The sequence below is a fragment of the Micromys minutus genome (assembly GCF_963924665.1).
Source record: "Micromys minutus genome assembly, chromosome: 29".
NCBI lineage: Eukaryota > Metazoa > Chordata > Mammalia > Rodentia > Muridae > Micromys > Micromys minutus.
This window is the reverse complement of record NC_137964.1, coordinates 153,880-173,977: the sequence shown is the minus strand read 5'-3', so window position 1 is coordinate 173,977 and position 20,098 is coordinate 153,880. Positions and strand designations below refer to the sequence as shown.

The following is a 20,098-nucleotide window of genomic DNA, read 5'->3' as shown; positions in this document are numbered from 1 at the left end:
TTAGGATTGATTTGGGGGTGAGGGGAGGTGAGCAGCCAGCATGTACCTTTTTCTCCCTGAGGGACTGGTGCATGCAGCAGCATGGGGGGGGGGGTAAGAGGAGCAGAGGGAGGTACAGTGACATGCCCCTGAGGTCGTACAGCAGTAAGAGGAGTTTTTTCTATAATTCTTTAATCTTCGCCCAGTACCATCTTCTACTAACTGAGTCCTTCCTTCTCCGCTGCCAGGCAGCGACGGTGCTCCAGGCAGCCTTCAGGGGACACCTAGCTCGTTCGAAGCTTGTACGCAGCAAAGCCCCAGACTCCGGGTCTCTCAGCCTGCTGGGCCTTCCCAGCCCTCTTAACCAGGTAACCATCTGAGTGGATGAACAGCCTGGCAGGGCCCCTTTGACACATCTCAGACGAGTTTACAGTTAGAGTCTGAACCAGCACAGCTCACAGGGAATGCCGTGGGGGTAGTGAGGAAGAACACTGTTAGGGGTTCAGCTGGAAAGCCCCCCTCCGGGAGATATTTGCATGCTACATTTGGAGACAGGGTGGCCCTAGACAGGCCTTTCTCCCCTTGTCATTAACTGCAGAGCTCACCTACATCCCGTGTCTCAAGCCCCAGCTCCCCGGATGAAGACAAACAAGCACAAGAGGAGGCCGTCACCATCATCCAGTCCATCCTCCGTGGGTACCTGGCCCAGGCCAGGCTCATGTGAGTAGGCCACGGGCACCTCTGTGCCGCGTGACTTCGGGGACGGCACATACACATTTTGGGGCCAACCAGGAGTCCAGTAGGAGATGGCATGTGTTGTCATGGCACTCTCTGTGTAAGCCATAGCCTGGCCGTTCACCATAGCAACTGTTAGGCCTTTGGGGACATCGACATCCTTGCTTCACTGCGGGTATTGTGTAGACTGTGGATTCTTGCTCTCTGGAGAAGAGCTTTTTAGAATGCATCTCCATGGTGGGTTGGAACAGGGCCCATAGTGTGTGGATGTCAAGGGCTTGAGCTCACGCAACTTGGCACAATGCTATTCACCTGTAATCCTAACATTCAGGAGGCTGAGGCAGCAGGATCATGAGTCTGAGATCAGCCTGGGTTATGCAGAAAGTTCTGATCTAGCCTGAGCTGTATGGTGAGTCCCAAGCTAGTCTGGGCTACAGAGTGAGTTTTCGGCCAGCCTCGGTCATTTAGCAAGATGATCTCAAAAAGACAAACCAATAGACTGACCATCCTGAGCTCAGTGGGCATGGGTTGGGAGGGGTGAGTCATGAGGACATGAACCAAGGGCACAGACTCGGGGCCAGCAGTGTCCGGGCCCTAGGCACACATCCACGCTGTCTCACCTGTGGAAGAGGCTGCCCCGTGGACCCCAGTGCTGCAGCAGGCAGGCCATGGCGGTCTGCGTCCTCCAGCCCCTGGCTCAGCCAGAGCTTTCTGTCTTCCAGTGCCAGCTGCTGCCGAGATAGAGCTGTGTCCTCTCGGAGGGAAGCAGTTTTGATGACACTCTCGGAACCCGCCTCCCCACCCTCCCTCGTAGCTTCTCCAGGTAATTTCACTCACTTGGTTCTGCCACAAGGTGGAGGTGGCCCTCCCCCTCCGAGGTTCAGTCAGAAGAAGGCTGAGTCCTCAGCGGCTCGTCCCCAGGGTGAGCTGTCTTGACCTGTGTTCATACCTTGTGCCAGAGACCCGAGACTCACTTTCCTCCAATGCTGCTGGGACCATTGGTGGCAGCTGCCTGGGTCACAGGTGTCCAAGTGTCCCCGAAAAGCTGTGCAGTCAAAGTTTACCTGGCTTTTGCCTCTTCATGGCTCCTTGGGCCATGGCTTCTCCTGATTGCGTGTTTAGGGAAACATTGCCTTTATTCCTTTTCTACTCCATTCAAGCCCAAAGCTGGTTGAAGATCCAGCTTAGTGATTTAACACTTCAGAGTACCTGTGAGGCCTGGGCCCATTGAAAACTACAAGCCGAGTACTGATGGCTGCTCGCCCTTAGTCCCTGCACTCCTGAGGCAGAGGCAGGCAGATCTCTGAGTTCAAAGTCAGGCTGGTCTACAGTGCATGTTCCAGGAGAGCCAGGAAAACCCTATCTGGGGGAAAAACATTGGGTAAAAAAGCCTGGGGCTGGCTGGGGAGTCAGGGTGTTGCTCAGCTGATAAAGTTGCCTGCAAGACAATAGAGGGATTCAAGTTCAGTTCCCAGACCCCACACCCCCTGGGCATGGAGATGTGTGCTTGTAATGTTAGTGCAGTACCGGAGAGGTACATACCGGAAGGTCCCTGGGGCTCACTGGCCGGTCACCTAGCCAGATGAGCAAATTCCTGGCCAGGGAGAGACCCTGTCCCAAAAAAATAAAAGAGAAAATGGGCAACATCTAAGAGATCATACCTAAGATTAACTCACATGTGAACAACAAACCCAAATGTGCAAACACACACAAGCATGCACACATATATATACACACACACATAAAAAGCAAGCCCAGGGCACACGCAGACTGAGTCCCCAGCTATGAAGTCTGGCCCACACTGAGTCCACTAGCCTGTGGGTTCCACTGTTCTGTGGTTGGGCCTGTGACTCCTGCGCTAGCTACAGCAGTGACCCAGTGGTGCTGGCATGGATGAGGATGAGCTAGGGACTTTGGGTCATGTTAGATGTAGAAGTTTGGCTGAGGCTCTGCCCATGCACGATGGCCCAGGGAGCTGAGTCACCTGGTGCTTCCCAGAGGCCTCTGTGCTGAGCCCTCAGGTGTCAGGGGTAGAACTAAGAAAGGCTGGCAGGGCCAGACAAGTGCTGGTTGCCAGGGACAGGAGGGTGGGGGCTGCTGGAAACAGTCACATAGGTTGTCCTGTCCTGCCCAAGACTGACATGCTTTATACAGAATGGGGTCCATCAGGAAAACACAGCAAGGCAAGCGGTGGGGAGGCTGCTGAGGACGAAGATGAGGCAGAACCAGACCTGCAGCTCCACTCAGGTAAATGTGTGGCCACGGTGGTCAGGGCAGCACCTTCTCAAGCAAGCTCCCAACTGTGGTGGCTCACAGTGAAGACAGGGTTGTATTCCTTCGGCCTGAAGAGTGCCTCACCCTACTGTTCTTGTTTTTTTCTGAGGTGCTTGTGATAGAACTCAGGACCCTACTACACAAGCTACAGAAGTGTTGTTGAGCCACACCCAGCCCCTCACTGGGGGATTCTAGGCAGGGGCTCTACCACTGAGCCACACCCCAGCCCCTCACTGGGGGATTCTAGGCAGAGGCTCTACCACTGAGCCACACCCCAGCCCCTCACTGGGGATTCTAGGCAGGGGCTCTACCACTGAGCCACACCCCAGCCCCTCACTGGGGGATTCTAGGCAGGGGCTCTCCCACTGAGCCACACCCCAGCCCCTCACTGGGGATCCTAGGCAGGGGCTCTACCACTGAGCCACACCCCAGCCCCTCACTGGGGGATTCTAGGCAGGGGCTCTACCACTGAGCCACACCCCAGCCCCTCACTGGGGATCCTAGGCAGGGGCTCTACCACTGAGCCACACCCCAGCCCTTAGCTAGTTCTAACTGGATCAGTCATCCCTTTAATTCTCAGGCCCCGTAGGAGTGTGTTTAGGAGAAGCTCCTGCTTAGCCTGTCCTCACACCGGAACTTACACCGTCCTCAGAGTCACTTTCCAGGCTGTGTCAGAGCTTTACTGTTCTCTACAAACCCTTGTCTGCAAAGCACAGTGAGCTCTGGGCTCCCAGAGAGGAGGCACACAGACACCAGAACCCCAAAGCCACTGCCAGCCTGAAATCCCACAGGCTCCCAGAGGCTTTACTCTGTTCTCCAGAGCTGCCTGCTGATCTCACCGAGTCCAGTGTCTGCTGACCTTTAAGTTATTTGGTCGGGGCTGAGTTGTTTGTTTATGCTGCTCTTTCTTTCCTCCTCTTGTCAAATTTAAAGTGGCAGATCTGTCACCTGTGTAGACTGGTCTAGAATCATCATCCACTGCTGAGCAGGTCCTGACCCCAGGATCGGTGTCATGTGGGAAAAATGAATGACTGGTTCCTTTGAGCTGATTGTGTTGGGCTGTCTGTCGTTGGTTGGTTTATTACCCTAACAAGATCCCACACCAGGGCCCAAGGTAACCTGCCCGAGGCAAAGCAAGCAGAAGGCCCACACCCAACCCTTGGTTGTGCTGTTAAAGAAAACTGCCTTCAGCAAAGACAAGAGGGTGAGGTGTTCCAGACCAGACCAGAGACTTTGAGTCTAGCCTGAGGTTATGAGAATCTGTCTCATGAAGGAAGGGAAGAGGCTTGGAAAGGGGTCTTGTTGGTGGAGAGCACTGGCTGCTCTTCCCGAGAGCCCGGGTTCAGTTCCCAGCACCCGCATGGAGACTCGCAACTCTGTGTACATGGTGGTGAATAGATGTATATTCAGGCAAAACTATGCATAAAATAAAACTTTTTGTCCTCGTTTTGGTTTTCAAGACAAGGTTTCTCTATGTAGCCCTGACTGTCCTAGAATTCACTCTGTAGGCCAGGCTGGCCTCAAACTCAGATCTGCCTGCCTCTGCCTCCCCAGTGCTGTGATTAAAGATATGCACCACCGCCTGGAAACAAAACACAAAACCAACAAAATTTTTAAGAGAAAGGGAATGAGGAAAGGTGAATGAGGAAGAGAAAGAAAATAAAAATAAAGACCAATGCCACAAGCCAGAATCCCCAGGAATCTAGAAGCTGAGACAGGAGGATAGTAACTTAAGGCTAGCCAGGGTCACATAGCAAGACTCTATCTCAAAAACAACCCCCCCCCCCCACACACACACAAAATAGCTGGGGAGAAAAAAAGATTCAGGAAAGTGTGTCTGGGGGGACCTGTCCTCGGGGCACATACAGCCAGGTGATCAGTCATGCTAATCCTAGAACTCTTGAGAGGGGGCAGATGGAGAAGGGACGGGGCAGCGTCAAACAGCAGGGACCCTGAGGCAGACCAGGCGGAAGGTGAGGACCCACCTCCAGTTGTCCTCGGCCCTCTACATCTGCCCCATGATGCACAGATGCCTACACAGAGATTATGAACTACAATAAGAGAGCGGGGACAGCCATTAAGCTGCCTGAGGCTACAGGCTCTGTGGACTGTGGTGAGAACGCTGTTGGGAAGAGGTGGACAGCCGTGTCATGGTTTATGGTTGGGTTGGAGTCTTCCTGTTCTTTTTAAATCTCAAAGCAGTAACCAATCATTTCCCCCCATCGTTAGGAGCTATAAGCATGGGGCTCTATGCTGCGGAGGAGCTGAGGGAGACCACTGCATTTGAACCTGTCCCCTCGGTCCCTGAGTCCACCCAAGGTGACCATAGGGACTGCCCATCCTCATCCAGTCTGGAGGCTGTGCCCAGTGTGAAGGATGTGACGTGTGATGGAAGGAGCTGCAGCACCGGAGGTGCAAGGCCATCTCTGGGTATGTCCCTCTAACCCCCGCCTCATCCCCACTGCACACCAGACAGGGCAGGCTGGAGGCTGGCCTCAACTGTGTGACCTTCCTCCTTTCCCTCCTCCCCCTTCTTTGGCTCTCTGAATGCTTGAGATTACAGGTGTGCATCTCACACCAGGCTTGGAAGTGTTTTAATGTCAGCAGCTGCCAGGCCATCTCAAGAGCAGGAGCCAGCAGAGGCTGTGTAGTATCACACACAGGGACCCTGAAGGTGGACCCTTGGCTGTGTGCGTGAGGCTTCAGTCTTACAGGTGGCTGTGTGTGTAGCTCTCAGTCTGTGTACACCCTGTGACTGACTTCCTCTGGCTGACCTCCCTCTCTGGTTCCTTTCAGCTGAGCCCTCTCCCCCAGAATTGCAGCCCTTGTCACCACTACCTGTGGAGGACATCTGCTCGGATGACTCAGATGACATTATCTTTTCGCCATTTCTGCCCAGGAAGAAAAGCCCCTCCCCATTCTAGGACCCCAGTCGGTGCCTCCAGGTGAGGTGGCTATGGGGACAAGTTAGAGGACTCTGAATTTAAGAAGATGACTATCTTGCTAGGGAAAGAGCTCTGCCTCGGGAACACCTCAGCCATCGATTTTCTTACGTGTCGTGCCTGTGCCTTTGAGGGATCCTGGTGGCTCTGTGCTCTCTGGGGATGGAGGGAGGAAAGGAGGGTAGCCACCTCCCACTTCCATTTCTGGCTTCAACCTGTGTGTTTCCAGTGCCCACAGATAATGTCCGCACCAAGTCCGGGCAGCAGGGAGTCCTGCAGAGACGCGAACTCTTGCAAAGTCTACTACTACTTGCCCTTAGCCTTGGCGTTGTCAGCTGCCATGTCGGCGTAGCTTTCCTGATCCAATGCTGCCCGGTGCCTTAACAGGTGCTACAGCTAAGTCTCCTGTGCCGGAGGCGGAGTGCAGTCATGAGAGAGCCATCGAGAATCTATGGACACCAGGGTCCCCAACTGAATCCCTGTCCCATGAGCTCCTTGTTCTTCCTGTTGTTATCCCCCACCATTCCCCATCCCCCACACAGGAGGATGAATTCTGGGAAGAGCATCAACACAGAGTGTTGCTTTCAAGCAGCCCAAGATGGCTCAGGTCACCCAGACACAGGCAAAAGGCAGGGCCAGGAGCAGCCTGTTGTCCCAGAGGAGACATGTCTCAGGGAAGGACAAATTCCAGTACGATTCTGACACTGGGTTTGCAGAGGTACCTGCAGGCCACCAGTGTCATCTGGCAGTCAGCATCCAGCAGCTTGAGATGTTGGTCCCTTGTCTGTGACATTAGCTTCTGTCAGTGGGTGAGAATGAGGATTTGGGATTGCAGGATTTTATAAGTATCCAGGCTCCATGTAGCTTGGGCCTGCTGCCCAGATGTCCCCTCCAGGGTGCCTGTCGGACTGGCTGCTGGTGGAGTCCATATGTCACTGGAGATGGGACTTCCCAGTCCCTAGAACTGGCATTTGTCTCAGGAAAACCTAATGTTATAAGGTTCCTTCTTGGATGAGGCCGATGGGGTCACCCAAGAGGTTTGCTTTTAGGGACCATTTAATTCCTGGCATCCTCCTCCACAAACACCTGCCTGATGCGGCACACAGCACGCTGGGCATGGACGCTCAGGAAGTGAACTGGGCTTGGTAGTCAGATACCAGGAAGAGAGGGCCCATGCTTTATCTACCTGCTCCTGGATGGTTTAAGTACCCCTAATACTGTGATGGGACCAGGCACAACTGCCTTCTCATTTTTCTCCACCAGGGGGCAAAAAAAACAACTCAGCCAGGACCCTGGCCATCTCCTTAGGCCTGTAGGCTGCCTGCTAAGTCAGTTTCTCAGTGAACTGATGGTAACGTTACTAACATGGCAGCCGACTGGAGCCCTCTATAGATCTGCTTTTTTTGGTCAAACTTGGCTGTGCTCCTTGTGATTGATGCCACCGCTTGAAGCTTCAGACCCCACCCACTAAGGCACAAGACAGCAGCTACAGGTGGCCCTCATGTGCCGTACCTTCCCTGGGCCGGTCCACATACCGCTGCTCTGTCCTCTCCCTTACTTAACGGCAGCCATTTGTGCACTGAGTGTTCTGAGTGAACAAGCAGTCACGAGTTTGGGGTGGAATGTCTTTACCTTCACCTGCAGGGCAGGGTCTGTACACCTCAGGGCCAACTGTACACCCAGCTGGGCCAGTGGGCAGTGAGGTCTGCTCATTGGGTTTTCTAAGAACACGCCTCTGATAAACAGAAAAGCTGTAGCCCTCCTGTCCTTTGGTGTAGCCGATTATCTATTAAAGGCAAACCCTGTCTTGAAGCTTCCCGGTGAATGAGGGCGGGCGCCTGTAGCCTCTGCCTTTGGCAGGTGTCTGTGTCCTGGGCTCTCCACCCACCCGCCATTGCCAGAGCAGACAGCCCCTGGCTGATGTGAATCAGAGAAAGCGCTGGGGGCGTGGTGGCATATCTGGGGTGTGGAGGCAGAACAGTGAGCTCCCACTGACTTCCCAGCTGAATGGGAGCTGGAAGTCCTGCGGCCTGAACTTCTCATCTATAGATGATGCTTGGCTTGGCTTTGTAGGTGCAAGTCCCCAAGCCTGACTGGCCAGTGAGAGCCATTAGCAAAGCCACAACTGCAGAAGCGGGGGTGGGGGATATATGCCAGTTGCCAGGGACTGGTAAGATGAGATCCTGGGGGGAGGAAGGGAGGAGCAGAGGCTGTGGGCTGGGCCAAGCCTTCTGGGACTGTGGTTGGTCTGGGACTCAGCCGGCTGTGGCCTTAGGAAGCAGCAAATTTCATCCCTGGGGAATAGGAGTGGTGACCTCAGCATTCAGGACCAAAGCAGGCCCAGGTATGTGCACTGAGATGGGTAAGTGACATCACTGTGCCCTGATTTCCACAGCAACACCTCCACATCACCTTGAGCTTAAAGGAACAGGAGTGAGCCTACTGTGTAGGCTGCTAGGTAGTTATCTCTAAAAGAGCCCTGCCCTCTCTGTGACCCACTCTCTGAGCAAGCACTGACACGAGAAAAAGTAGACTGTGACCCCGTGCTGTGGGTGGCCATCAGCCTGCTGACAGCCATACCGCTCCAGCTGACCTTTGTGGAGAGCTGAAAAGTGAAAGGCTGCTCACACCACTCACATGCTTGTGGGCGGCCCTGGGCATCCCTGGAGAGTGCACAGGAAGCCAGCTGAGCTTGGGATGCGGTACTTACAGGGCTGCTGTTCCTCTTACCTCAAAAGCCAGGAACAGACTGGAACCACCCTCCTTGAAGAGGCCACCCCTGTGAAATCTAGGAAACATCACAGCCCTCTGCTCCCCTTGCTTCTCCGCCCACCAGATGCAGCTGAGGAGGAAGGGCAAAGAGGGGGCTGGGACAAACCAGGCTTCCCCAAACAAGCAAAACAGACAGCTGTGAGTGAGCTTTGGCATGTGGTTGGGAACAAACCTGTGGAGGTCAGAATCAAGACTGTAGTGAGCTTTTGTATGGTGCTGGGGATGGGACCGAGGTCCTTATATATGCTAGGCAAGTACTCTACCACTGAGCTACATCCCAACCCCTCACTGGGGGATTCTGGGCAGGGGCTCTACCACTGAGCCACACCCCAGCCCCTCACTGGGGGATTCTAGGCAGGGGCTCTACCACTGAGCCACACCCCAGCCCCTCACTGGGGGACTCTAGGCAGGGGCTCTACTGCTGAGCCACACCCCAGCCCCTCACTGGGGGATTCTAGGCAGGGGCTCTACCACTGAGCCACACCCCAGCCCCTCACTGGGGGATTCTAGGCAGGGGCTCTACCACTGAGCCACACCCCAGTCCCACAGTAAGGGATGCTCTAATACTGATATCTCAGCCCTTAATGGGGCAGAGTTGGGGGTTGGGTTGGAAGACACATCTGATGCTGAGTTATACTCCCAACCCTTAGCATTCTTAATGCAGTATGGGCGTAGGGGCACACAGCACTGAGAGGGGGCTTAGAAGCCACCAACACCACAGTCCCTGTAGGCCTCCTGATGGAAGACTAGAGCTAAATTGCCAGGGCCCTGTGCCTGGCGTTTGTGTAAAGTCCCACAGCACACTGGGGGCTCTCTGTAGGTCCACTGGTGTCAGCATCCAGGAGTGACTGCCTGCAGGTGCTGGCTGGGTTCTGTCTGATAAATGTCTATTTTTGTCTCCCGAGGAGGGGAGTGAGGACTGTGCCTTCAGTCTCTCAGAGCCAGAACCCTCTGTGAAGAGACCAATCATTAGAAAGAGGGAAGATAGGAGCAGAACAGATGTCTTTAAACCTATAAATACCTTCGGGAAAGCACTCTCAACTTTTGAGATCTAAATAAAAATTCCATTATACTCTGGTCAAATTAATTGCAAGTTCCTCCTTGGGGAGGGGGAAGCAGAGCACGTTCCCATGTGGCTCAGAAGCAGAGACTCGGCAAACAGCTGACTGACGTGGAGCCAGGCTGACCCTTGAGGCTCGCACTACTCCAGGTTTGCCGAGTCTGCACACAGCAGCCACGCAGCCTTATGTAACCAACTAAACTGTCTAGTGCAGGCCATGGCTGAGCAAAGCATCTGCATCGAGAAGCTGGGACATGAACCTCAAAGCCGCTCAGGCCAGTGGCGAGTGGATCCCCGGCCTTTCTGGACTTTTTTACAGGGCTTTACTAGATAGTATCACTGGTATGAGGTTAAAAGCATGCGCCACCACACCCAGCTAAAAAGTCATTTATAGCCCGTACAATAGCTCAGGAGTTAAAGGCACTTCTTTGTACCAGACCTGAAAACCTCAGTCTTCACCCACAAGTTGTCCTCTGGCGTGTGTGCACATGTGTATACATGTCATGGGGTGTGTGTGTGTGTGTGTGTGTGTGTGTGTCTCAGATTATGAGAACAGTTCAATTTTGTATATATGTATGTCTATATACATACTTGTTTGTGCTTGTGTGGATATTGAATGTGTGTGTGTGTGTGTGTGTGTGTGTGTGTGTGTGTGTGTGTGTGAATATAGGCCAGAGGTCAATGTCCAGTGTCTTCCTCAGTTGCTCTCCACCTTTTGTGTAGCTATTTCAAAGATTAAATGTGAGTGTTTTGTTTGCACATGTGCCCTCAGGTCATAAGGGAGCATCTGGAACTGGAGTTACAATTGTGAACCACCATGTCGGTGCTAGGAATTGAGCATTGGTCCTAGACCAGAACAAGAAGTGCTGTCACTGAGTTATCCGTCCAGGCTCCACTGGATCTTCTGAGACAGTCTGTCATGGACCTGGGCCTCACTGATTCTGTTATGCTGGCTGGCTAACACATCCAAGGGTCAGCCGCTCTCCTCCCCACACCGATGCTGGCGATCTGAGCTCAGTCCTCCGGCTTCCCTGGCAAGGTCTTTACCTAACCATGTCCAAGGCCTTTTGGAAAAGTAGAATTTTGGGGGTGTATGTATTTGTGTGTGGTGAGTGTTGTGTGTGGTGACTATGTGTGTGTGTGCATGTGTGTATATGCATGTGCGTGTGTGCATGCCCATGCACAGCATCCTGTGAAGATGAGAAAAAAGCTTGCAGGAGCCAGTTCCTTCTGCCAGGTTGATACCAGGGAACTGAACTCAGGTCATCAGGCTTGGCAGCAAGACCTTAACCTACTGAGCCCTCTCACTGTCACTCCCCAGCTCTTTAATGGAAAAAAAACAAAACAAAAACAATCATAGTAAGTCACCCAGGCTGGTCTTGAATCCAACCTGTAGCCTAGAAATGCCTTGAATAAGGGATCCTCTTGCCTCAGCTTCCCAAGGAGAATATAACCAGCACCACCCAGGCTGCCTCACACATGCCTAAAGTCTGAGGAGACTGACTCCATGCCTGACCAGGTTGGTTTTAAATATGCCATTTCCCCAAGTCCTCGGGGAACACAGAAAAAAGAATTTGAGTCCTCGTTCCTTTTGGCAGCACTGTCAGGTTCCGAATACGAATGATGGGGAAGGGAGCGGGCTGGCCTGTCTGAACAGGCACCCACTAATGGCCTTTGGCTAGCGTGCCTTCCCATGGGCTCCCTCAAGTTGGACCCAGTTACAGCTGAGGGACGGCCCCATTAGTCAGTGCCTGCCTGAGGACCCTGGAAAAGGTTTCCATGGTGCTGGGGCTCTCTGAATAAGGAGAAAGGGGTGCCCCTGAGCTACTTGTTAATTAAGCCCAGAACAGCCAGGATTCAAAGAACAGTCCAGTGTGTGCCAGGGCTCCTGGGGCCATTCATGGGACCCAGCCTGGGGCTTTCTTCCTCTCAGCTCTTCTCTTCCCAGGCTCAGGCTTCTAAGAGATGAAAGCAGAGAGGCTGTGGCGTAGGCGGGGAGGGGGCACTGCTGACATAATACATGAGAAAGGCTGTTCCATGCCAGGGCTGCCGCCTTCCACCCCCTCCCTTGGCATATGTGACGCTTCCCTTGGACAGGGCTGGCTCATGAGCCAGGGCTGACCCACACGAAGTCCTGCCTCGTCGGTACTTCCCTCCCTCCTGCTTTTCCTCCACCACTCCACTCAAGGACTTCCTGTTAAATGCGGTATTTTCAGGTACTGTCCCCGGCATCTGCCCCTCTGGATCCCTGGGGGCTTTCAGTACTTACAGCGCTCAAATTCAGCCTCGGTCCCAAGCCTGCTGCTCCTGATCCTGTGAATGGCATAGCAAGCCACAGGGTGGTCCCCACCAGAACCTGAGGTCACCTGTTTTCCAATACTTCTAAAACAGTCCTACAGTGTTAGGTCCTGTGTACCACCTCTGCAGCCCTCAGCCCTGCAGTTAGAGGAACCCTAAGGTCTCCCTACAGTCCTCAAGGCAAAACTCAGTTCCTGAAGAGGTTGTTCTACCATGTGCACACACACGAGGTGTGTAACAGACACAAATGTGCAAATCTATATATGTGCACACATCACATGGCAAATGCAGCATACAGACATGTATGTGCACACATGCATTTGTATGGTCACATGTCACAAAACCATAGTGTACTCACAAGTATGCACATGCATGAATACATGGAAGCACATGTACATGCAAAAATACACACAGGCTGAGGAGGGGCCTCAACAGGTTAAGTATTTGCCAAGCAAGCAGGAGGACCTGAGTCCAATGCCCAGAATGTACATTAAAACACAACAACAAAACTAGCCAGGCATGGTGGGTCATGATCTTAATTCCAACCCTTGGAAGGCAGAGGGAGACATGTCTGTGGTTTGGAGAACATCCTGGTCTACACAGTTACTGACCGGCCAAGGCTACGTGATGAGACGTAGTCTCCAAAAACAAAATATAAAAATCTGAGCAGCACACACGTGCCATCCCAGTGCTGGGGTGAAGGCAGGCTGAAGCTTCGCCCACTTGGCCAACTCCAGGCTAGTAAGAGACCCTGTCTCAAAACAAAAACAACCAAGGTGGATGGTTGAAGTTGGCCTCTGGCTTCCACATGCACATGTGCACGCACACACATGTACACAAATACCCAGATGCAAATATGTATGCAGTTCCTTTGGTCTTGAGAGAAAAACCTGAGTGATTGTTGCACACCCCTTTAATTCCAGCACTCAGGATCTCTGGAGCTCAAGGCCAGCCTAGTCTGTAGAGGGAGTTCCAGGACAGCCAGAACTACTTTCTGTCTCAAAGAAGAAATAAAAAGCTAGATATGGTTGCCCATAACCCCAGCACTTAGGAGGCTAAGGCAGGAAAATAGAGAAATACAGAAGCTGGCTGTTTGAGAAGACAGTTTTCTTTGGTGATGTGCCCCACCCCCACCCCACCCCGCAGGCTGGTCTTATACATGGGCAGCAATAGCTGGGCTCAGTGCATTGCAACAGTATTCTGTTTCTGAGGAAGGGGTTATGAAAATGGGAGGGCAAGCTGGTGAGGGGCTCGGGGAGTCAGAGTAGGGAATGGAGTGGATATGATCAAAATCCATGTCATATAATGATTGTGTTCTCAAGGAATAAAATACAGTAGAAAAAAGCCCAATCTGGACTACACAATAAAACCTATCCCTACCCCACCCACCAAAAACCCAACAAAGCATAAGCCTCTGGTTGGGATATGCTGCCTTCAGGACCTTTCCCAACCCAAGGATTGCCTGTGAAGGTGGCCGGGGTGTCTGCTCACAACCCACAACAAAACTGCTGACTGCAAGTTTCAGGTGACTTTGAAAAACTCATACACAGTGATATCCAGTCCCAGCAAATGGGAGTCTCTGTCCCCAGAACTGTGGTGAAGTCTGAGTTCCATTCCAGGTTCACATGCTGTTAGATGATTCTGCTGACATGTCATCCAGAAACACTGGTGTGTGTGTGTGTGTGTGTGTGTGTGTGTGAATGAGAGGAGCAACTAACCAGCCATTGTACGCTCCAGGATCCCTTGGAAGGGCCTAAGTAAAGCAGCTCAGTGGTTCAGAGGACCGCCCACATGGTCTTCACAACAGTCTGTAACTCCAGTTTTAGCTCTCTGGCAAGCACTAAGCCATACATGTAGTGCACAGACATACATGTAGATAAAACATACATAAGAATAAAGAATGAAAAAATGATTACTGGTGATTTTTCCTGCTGTCTTTGTTATGGGTGGGTGCATGGAAGGAGAGGGGTGGAAGGATGAATGGGTGGGTAGATGTAAATATGCCTGGGGGCAGGTGGATGCATGTATGAACAGAGATGGATGAAGACTGGGCATACAGGTAGACGGACGGATGGATGGATGGATGGATGAATGGATGGATGGATGACAGGTTGTGAAACAGAAAGTGGGTAGATGGATGATAATTGGACATGTGGATAAACGGATGGATAGATGGATGGATGGATGGTGACAGGTTGGCTAATGGACAGAAGAGATGGGTGCATGGGAACATGGTGGGATGGATGGACTGATGGAGGAGTGGGTAGACCGCTGGATGACTAGACAACAGATTACGTGCAGATGGAAGGGAGAGTAGGCAGGTAAACTCTGCAAAAGTAATGTTGTGTGAGTGTGAATCGCACTTTCTGTGATTAAAACTTAAAACATGGCATTTGCAGTTTCTTCAATCAAACTAAGGAAGACAGCTCAGAGGGCCTGTCGGAATTCTGCCCACACCAGTCTCCAAGAGTTCCTCAGTGAACTGCCTGTGTCCAGATTTCTCCTGGCCTTGTTGTGTTATCTGTCTAACATTACTAAAGCAGTATATCTCTGTATCTTCTCTCTCTCTCTCTCTCTCTCTCTCTCTCTCTCTCTCTCTCTCTCTCTCTCTCTCTCTCTCTCCACCAGGTGAGTTCTACTCTCTATCTGAGCCCTGTGACACACCGCAGGATACTTTTATTCTTCAGGGATTGGGGTGAAGGGCGAACACAGCAAGGAACATACACACAGATGGAGTATAGACACTGTGGGCCTGGGGCTCAGGAAGGAGGCCAGGGCTTGTGTTGGGGGAATCCTGCTGGGGAGCTTGGATCAGCCCCCAGAGATGTGGGAACAGAGTTTAGGCAGAAAGATGGAGCCCACAGTTTGGGGGGGTGAATGAGCAGGGCTGGGGGATAGTGTGAATGCTGACTACCCCAAGTGCCTACTAGAGCCCCACTAATGAAAGCTAATATCACCCCAAGACTCCCCAGCATGGGTGCAGTCAGGCTGCTGGCTAAGATGGAGAGAAGACTAACCTGAAGGAAGCAGCTTCAAATGAGGGAACATTTTTTTGTTTTGTTTTCCAAGACAGGGTTTCTTTGTATGGCTCTGACTGTCCTGGGACTCTGTAGACAAGGCTGGCCCTGAACTCACAGAGATCCACCTGCCTCCTGAGTGCTGGGATTAAAGATATATATTCCTATGCCCAGCTCTGAATGGATGGATTTTCTGTGCATCTCTGTTCTGTGATTTCTTCCAGAGCCACCACAGTGTTTCACAGACCTGGAGAAGTAGAAAAGGTATAGCAGGACCCCCAGAGGCTGCAGTGGGGCCTCAGCAGGGCCTCCACTCTGTTTGTACAGGCTCCCGCAGCCCGAGCTTCTGACAGCATGCATCAACATGCCTGTCCTAGTTACGGTTACTGTTGCTGTGATAAAACATCATGACCAAAAGCAAGTAGGGGAGGAAAAGGTTACTATCAAAAGCAGTGAGGGCAGGAACTCAAGCAGGGCTGGAACCTAGAGGCAGGAGCTGATGCAGAGGTCATGGAATGGTGTTGCTTACTGGCTTGCTCCTCATGGCTTGCTCAGCCTGCTTTCTTAAAGAACTCAGGACCACCAGCCCAGGGATGGCTTTGCCCACAATGAGTTGGGCCCTCCCCCATCAGTCACTAGTTAAGGAAATGCCCTACAGCTGGATCTTATGGAGGCATTTTCTCAATTGTGGTTCCTCCTTTAAGATAACTCTACCTTGTGTCAAGTTGACATAAAACTAGCCAGCACAATGCCCAACTTCACCCTAGAAGTCTGAGAGAGAAGCTCCAACTCACCATGGGAGAAAGGCCCACATGCAGAAGAGCCCATGTGAAGATGCACCTAGAAGGCACAGCCATTGCAGGTGAATTAAGTGAGCCTCAGTTTCTCCATCTGTAAACTAGGAAGCATGCCCTGGTGTGTCTCTGGATGCCTGTGAGCAAGCAGCTGAGGCAGCTGTGCTGCCTGCCACAGGTGTTCTAGAAACATACACATCTGGCTTTAGCCAGTACTCATCAATCACTGCCTGCCTTCCTGGGAGAAGGCGGAGTCTGTCAGAGATAAGGCTGGTTCTAGGGACTTTGGACTTGGTCATGAGGTCCTGCAGGGTTATAGAAAGGCCATCAAGGGAGGGGCAGAGAAAGAGGGCATAGCATGGTCTTCACTGCCAGTGCTCTGGAGGACCTTGACTCTGACCTTGAATGAGGCCTTTCTTTTTTCAGAATCCAGGGATTAGCCCACGAAGCTAAGGTGAGATTCAGATGGCTCTGGAAGCTTCTCCTTTACCATGGCTAATGCTGGGTGTATAGACAAGGAACCCCAGGAGTAGGTGCCATTAAGGGGTTCTCTCTGAAAGTCCAAAGACACCCAAATGATCAATGAAGGGACCCACCTCCTTGCCCTACAATTCATTCTGAATAAGATGAGTAATAATGCTACCCACAAGGCAGCTTCCAGAACCTTCCCCACCATTACTTCACAGGAAGGAGAAGGGCTGTGCTTGGGGCTCGCTCCACAACCAGCTTGAGGGCTACTTTTAACATAGGTTCCTGGGAGCCCTATCTCTCATCCGTTTTCGGGGTGGCACTCTCTAGATTCAAAGCCAGGCCAGATAAATCTTTCCTCACACACAGGACAAGGACAGGTTAAAAGGTTTGTTTGTGTTTTTGTCAGGTAGAGTTCAGGGTCCCAGAGCCCCCAGTCTTGTCCAGGCTGGACCATCTAGAGCCCCCTAGGACCTCTTACTTCCCTCAGATTCACAATATATTGACGCAAGGCAGGGGAGATCTCCTTACTCCCAAAGAACCCCAGCTTAGTAAGACAGCAAGAAACCATATGCCTTTCCTTCCTCCTGTCCTTCATCCTTCGTGTGTGTGTGTGTGTGTGTGTGTGTGTGTGTGTGTGTGTGTTGTCGAAGTGGGAATTAAAATCAGGGCCTAGCATGTTCTAAGTAGGACTCAGGCATGTTCCAAGCTGGATTCTAGGTAAGTGTTCTACTGAGTTATAATACTAGCTTTCTTTGTATTTTGTTTTGTTTCCTTCCTTCCTTTTAAACTTACTCTAAAGTTCAGGCATCTCTTGAACAAAATGTGATCTTCCTCCCTTAGCCTCCTGAGTGGCTGTGATGACCGGTGTGTGGTCTCAGGGCCGGCACCAGGCTTTGTCTACCTGAGGTCTGCTCTGGGCTTGGAGGGGTGTTCTGCTGGAGAGATGAGACTTGAGATGGGGGGATTGGGGGGTTGGGGGGTTGAGTGGGGGGTTGGGGGTGGGGAGGGTGGGGATGGGTGGGGGAGGTAAGGGGTTAGGGGGTGGGGGGCTGGGAGTTTGGGGCGTAGGGGTGGGTTCAGAGACCTCCTGCTGATTTACTGGCTCCCACTGACTTTCTGAAGGGTAGATGAGGCTGTCACTTGTCATTGCTGGCTTAGGTTTTGTTTTGATGGCTCCACAGGCCTCTAAAGACAGTGTTGACTGACTGGCATCTCTCCAAACTCCAGAGACACCAGGCTGCATGGCCAGATTAAAAAGAAATGTCCCTGTGGCTATTCTGTGGTCAGGATGCATCTGCTGTCCTGCTAGGGAAGCTAGGGACTCCTGGCGTTTGTGTGGCCCAAGTGTCACTTTGCTGCACACACCGGGGGTCTGGGCCTTCAGCCCTCTCCTCTTCCCTCCTAGTGCTCACTGGATGGGATCCAAACAGGGAATTCCCTTGTTCTGGCTACGGCCTGGCATCTGGGGGCTGGGCCAAACTAGACATGTATAACTGGATTTTCACTTTCTTTCACTGGTTGCAGGTCTTGGGACTTTTCAGGAGCCTTGGAGGACTCATGCCCTCAGTCCCTGGGTCCTTTGTTTCAAATGTTTCTCTGAGGTGCTCCTTCCCAGTACGCAGTCTTCAGTGTTGGCTTCTCACAGACTCTTTGTTTTTCCCAAGACAGGGTTTCTCTGCACAGCCCAGGCTATCCTGGAACTTGCTCAGTAGATCGGGCTGGCCTTGAACTCAGAGATTCACTGGCCTCTGCTGTGAATTGACAGTGCTGTATTTAACAGTATGTGCCACCATGCCCAGCTCGAATAAACTTTTTTATTCCTGCCTTTAAAAATATTGTACGGGTGATATTTGTACATATGTGCATTTGTATACAAGCACATTCACCCACATATATGGGTGTAGAAGCCAAAGTCAGCATCGTGTAACTTCCTCTCATTTTCACATTGTTTTTCAGATGAGGGTCTCTCACCAAACTTGGAGTTTCCCAGTTGGCTGGACTGGCTAGCTAGCAAGTGCCCAGGATCCACCCAGCTTTGCCTCCTGTCTCCAGTGCTGGGTTACAGACTCATCTCACTATTGCTGGCCTTTAGTGAGTGTGAATGGCTTCGAACTCAGGTCCTCATGTTTGCACTGCAAGCATGCTGCCCATCGAGTGATCTCCCCAGCCCCTAGCCCAGTCTTTGGCTCACAAACCCTACTCAAGTCAAATGAAAGAAGAGGGAGAAAAGGCGGACGGATTGGAGAGGCAGGTGCATCTCCACCTCCTTTTCTGGATAAGGTCTTACAACATAGCCCAGCTCACTTCAAGTTTGCAATGTGTATCAGGCTTCAAACTTGTGATCGGCTCCCCAGGTGTGTGACTTCATACCTGGCTTTTTGCACATATCTTTTGGGCAGCCCAGGTAGCCCGTCATAACGAGTAGATATATAAAATAAACAGGTGTTGTGGCCTTATCAGAAGAAAATCTCCAATCTGATGAAGCTTCTGGTGATGAGAGAGGGAACTCCTGGACCTCATTCCTATGTGTATGAGCCCTGGCCATCATCACTGGGACCAAGTGAGAATACGGGGCTGTCTGTAGAAGGTGCTGGAACAGATGTCAGTAGCTTTCCCAGCCTGTGATGACAGTCTCTCAAGTTACTGCTCACCTTTGGAACTACAGAACCCTAAAGGCAGAGCTGGAGGCAGGGCTAGTCCCCACTCTACAGGAGAATCAAGGGAGCACCCTGGCCAGGTCCACTGGAGTGGGCATCTTACCTGCTGCACTGACTCTGGCACAGAGATGAATGCTCAGCAGGTGGGGGTGGGGAGTGGGAAGCTGTGCATTCACTGCCATTTGGCCCTAGAATAAGAAGCCTAAGAAAGTCTCACCTACTGCTCCAGGCTGTTTCCCAACTAGGTGGCTTCCTCCAGCCATCCAGAGTACTGAAACCCACTGCTCTGTAAAGGGCCTCTGCGCTTGGGCCATAGTGCAAGGAGGGAAATGCCTCAGGCAGTTGCATGAACTGAAAGACAGGTCTATCAGGAAACCATTTCCTAGCCAGCAGGACTGGCCAATAGAGAAGCTGACATGTGCCTAGTTTCTAAGAGCATAAGGCCTCAGGGTTTTGAGGGGACAGAGCCAAGTGGGTAGGTAGATCACCCCGGGGAGAACAGCAGGATTTATACCCCTGTTCCCATGCTCTTTCTATAGGCTGTGTCCAGTTTCCAAGATGGGAGACAGAGAACTTCCTTTACATCTTCCTTTCGCATCTTTAAAACGATGCAACCCAATGGGGTGGTGGTTCAGGCCTGTTATCCTACTACATGGAAGGATAAAGCAAGAGGGTTGCCAAGTTTGAGGCTAAGCTGAGCAACTTACAGAGATCCTGTCTCGGTAACTAAAGATAAAGCAGGTGGGTATTCAGCCTATCTGCCCATCAATCGCCTTACACTCATCTTTATGGCTTACGCGCTAGACTTTGTTCTGAGCGTTTTACACTCGTTTTATCTCCACAACTCCTTTTCTCAGACTAGAACACTGATCCGGAGAGCCCAAGATCACACAGCTGCAGCTCCTGAATGTTCATGTTCATCCTATAGACAGGCCACTAGTTCCTCGGAAGGCCCCTACAATGGCTGCGTGGAAAGTGTAAAGATCGAACTAGAGAGCAAAGGCATGGGACGGGGAGGAAGCTACACGTGAGCTTCGGTTTCCGGCCTTCGTGGTCTACAGGGAAGAAATGGCCGAAAAGGTTGAGGGTCTTGCCTAAG

At 51.9% G+C, this 20,098-nt stretch overlaps 1 protein-coding gene across 2 annotated transcripts in view; it reads left to right on the top strand.

Annotated features, from left to right (window-relative positions):
* Positions 1 to 7,907, top strand: part of IQCE (IQ motif containing E) — a gene marked incomplete at its 5' end in the record, with an annotated part of 35,282 nt that extends 27,375 nt beyond the window's left edge. For both annotated transcript variants that reach the window (XM_080940588.1, XM_080940587.1), the window contains 5 exons: positions 228 to 347; positions 578 to 699; positions 1,437 to 1,537; positions 5,218 to 5,418; positions 5,785 to 7,907. In XM_080940588.1, the coding sequence (XP_080796714.1) occupies positions 228 to 347; positions 578 to 699; positions 1,437 to 1,537; positions 5,218 to 5,418; positions 5,785 to 5,912 (672 nt within the window). In that variant the 3' untranslated portion in view covers positions 5,913 to 7,907. The remainder of the gene's footprint in view (positions 1 to 227; positions 348 to 577; positions 700 to 1,436; positions 1,538 to 5,217; positions 5,419 to 5,784) is intronic.
* Between the last annotated feature and the right edge of the window lie 12,191 nt (positions 7,908 to 20,098).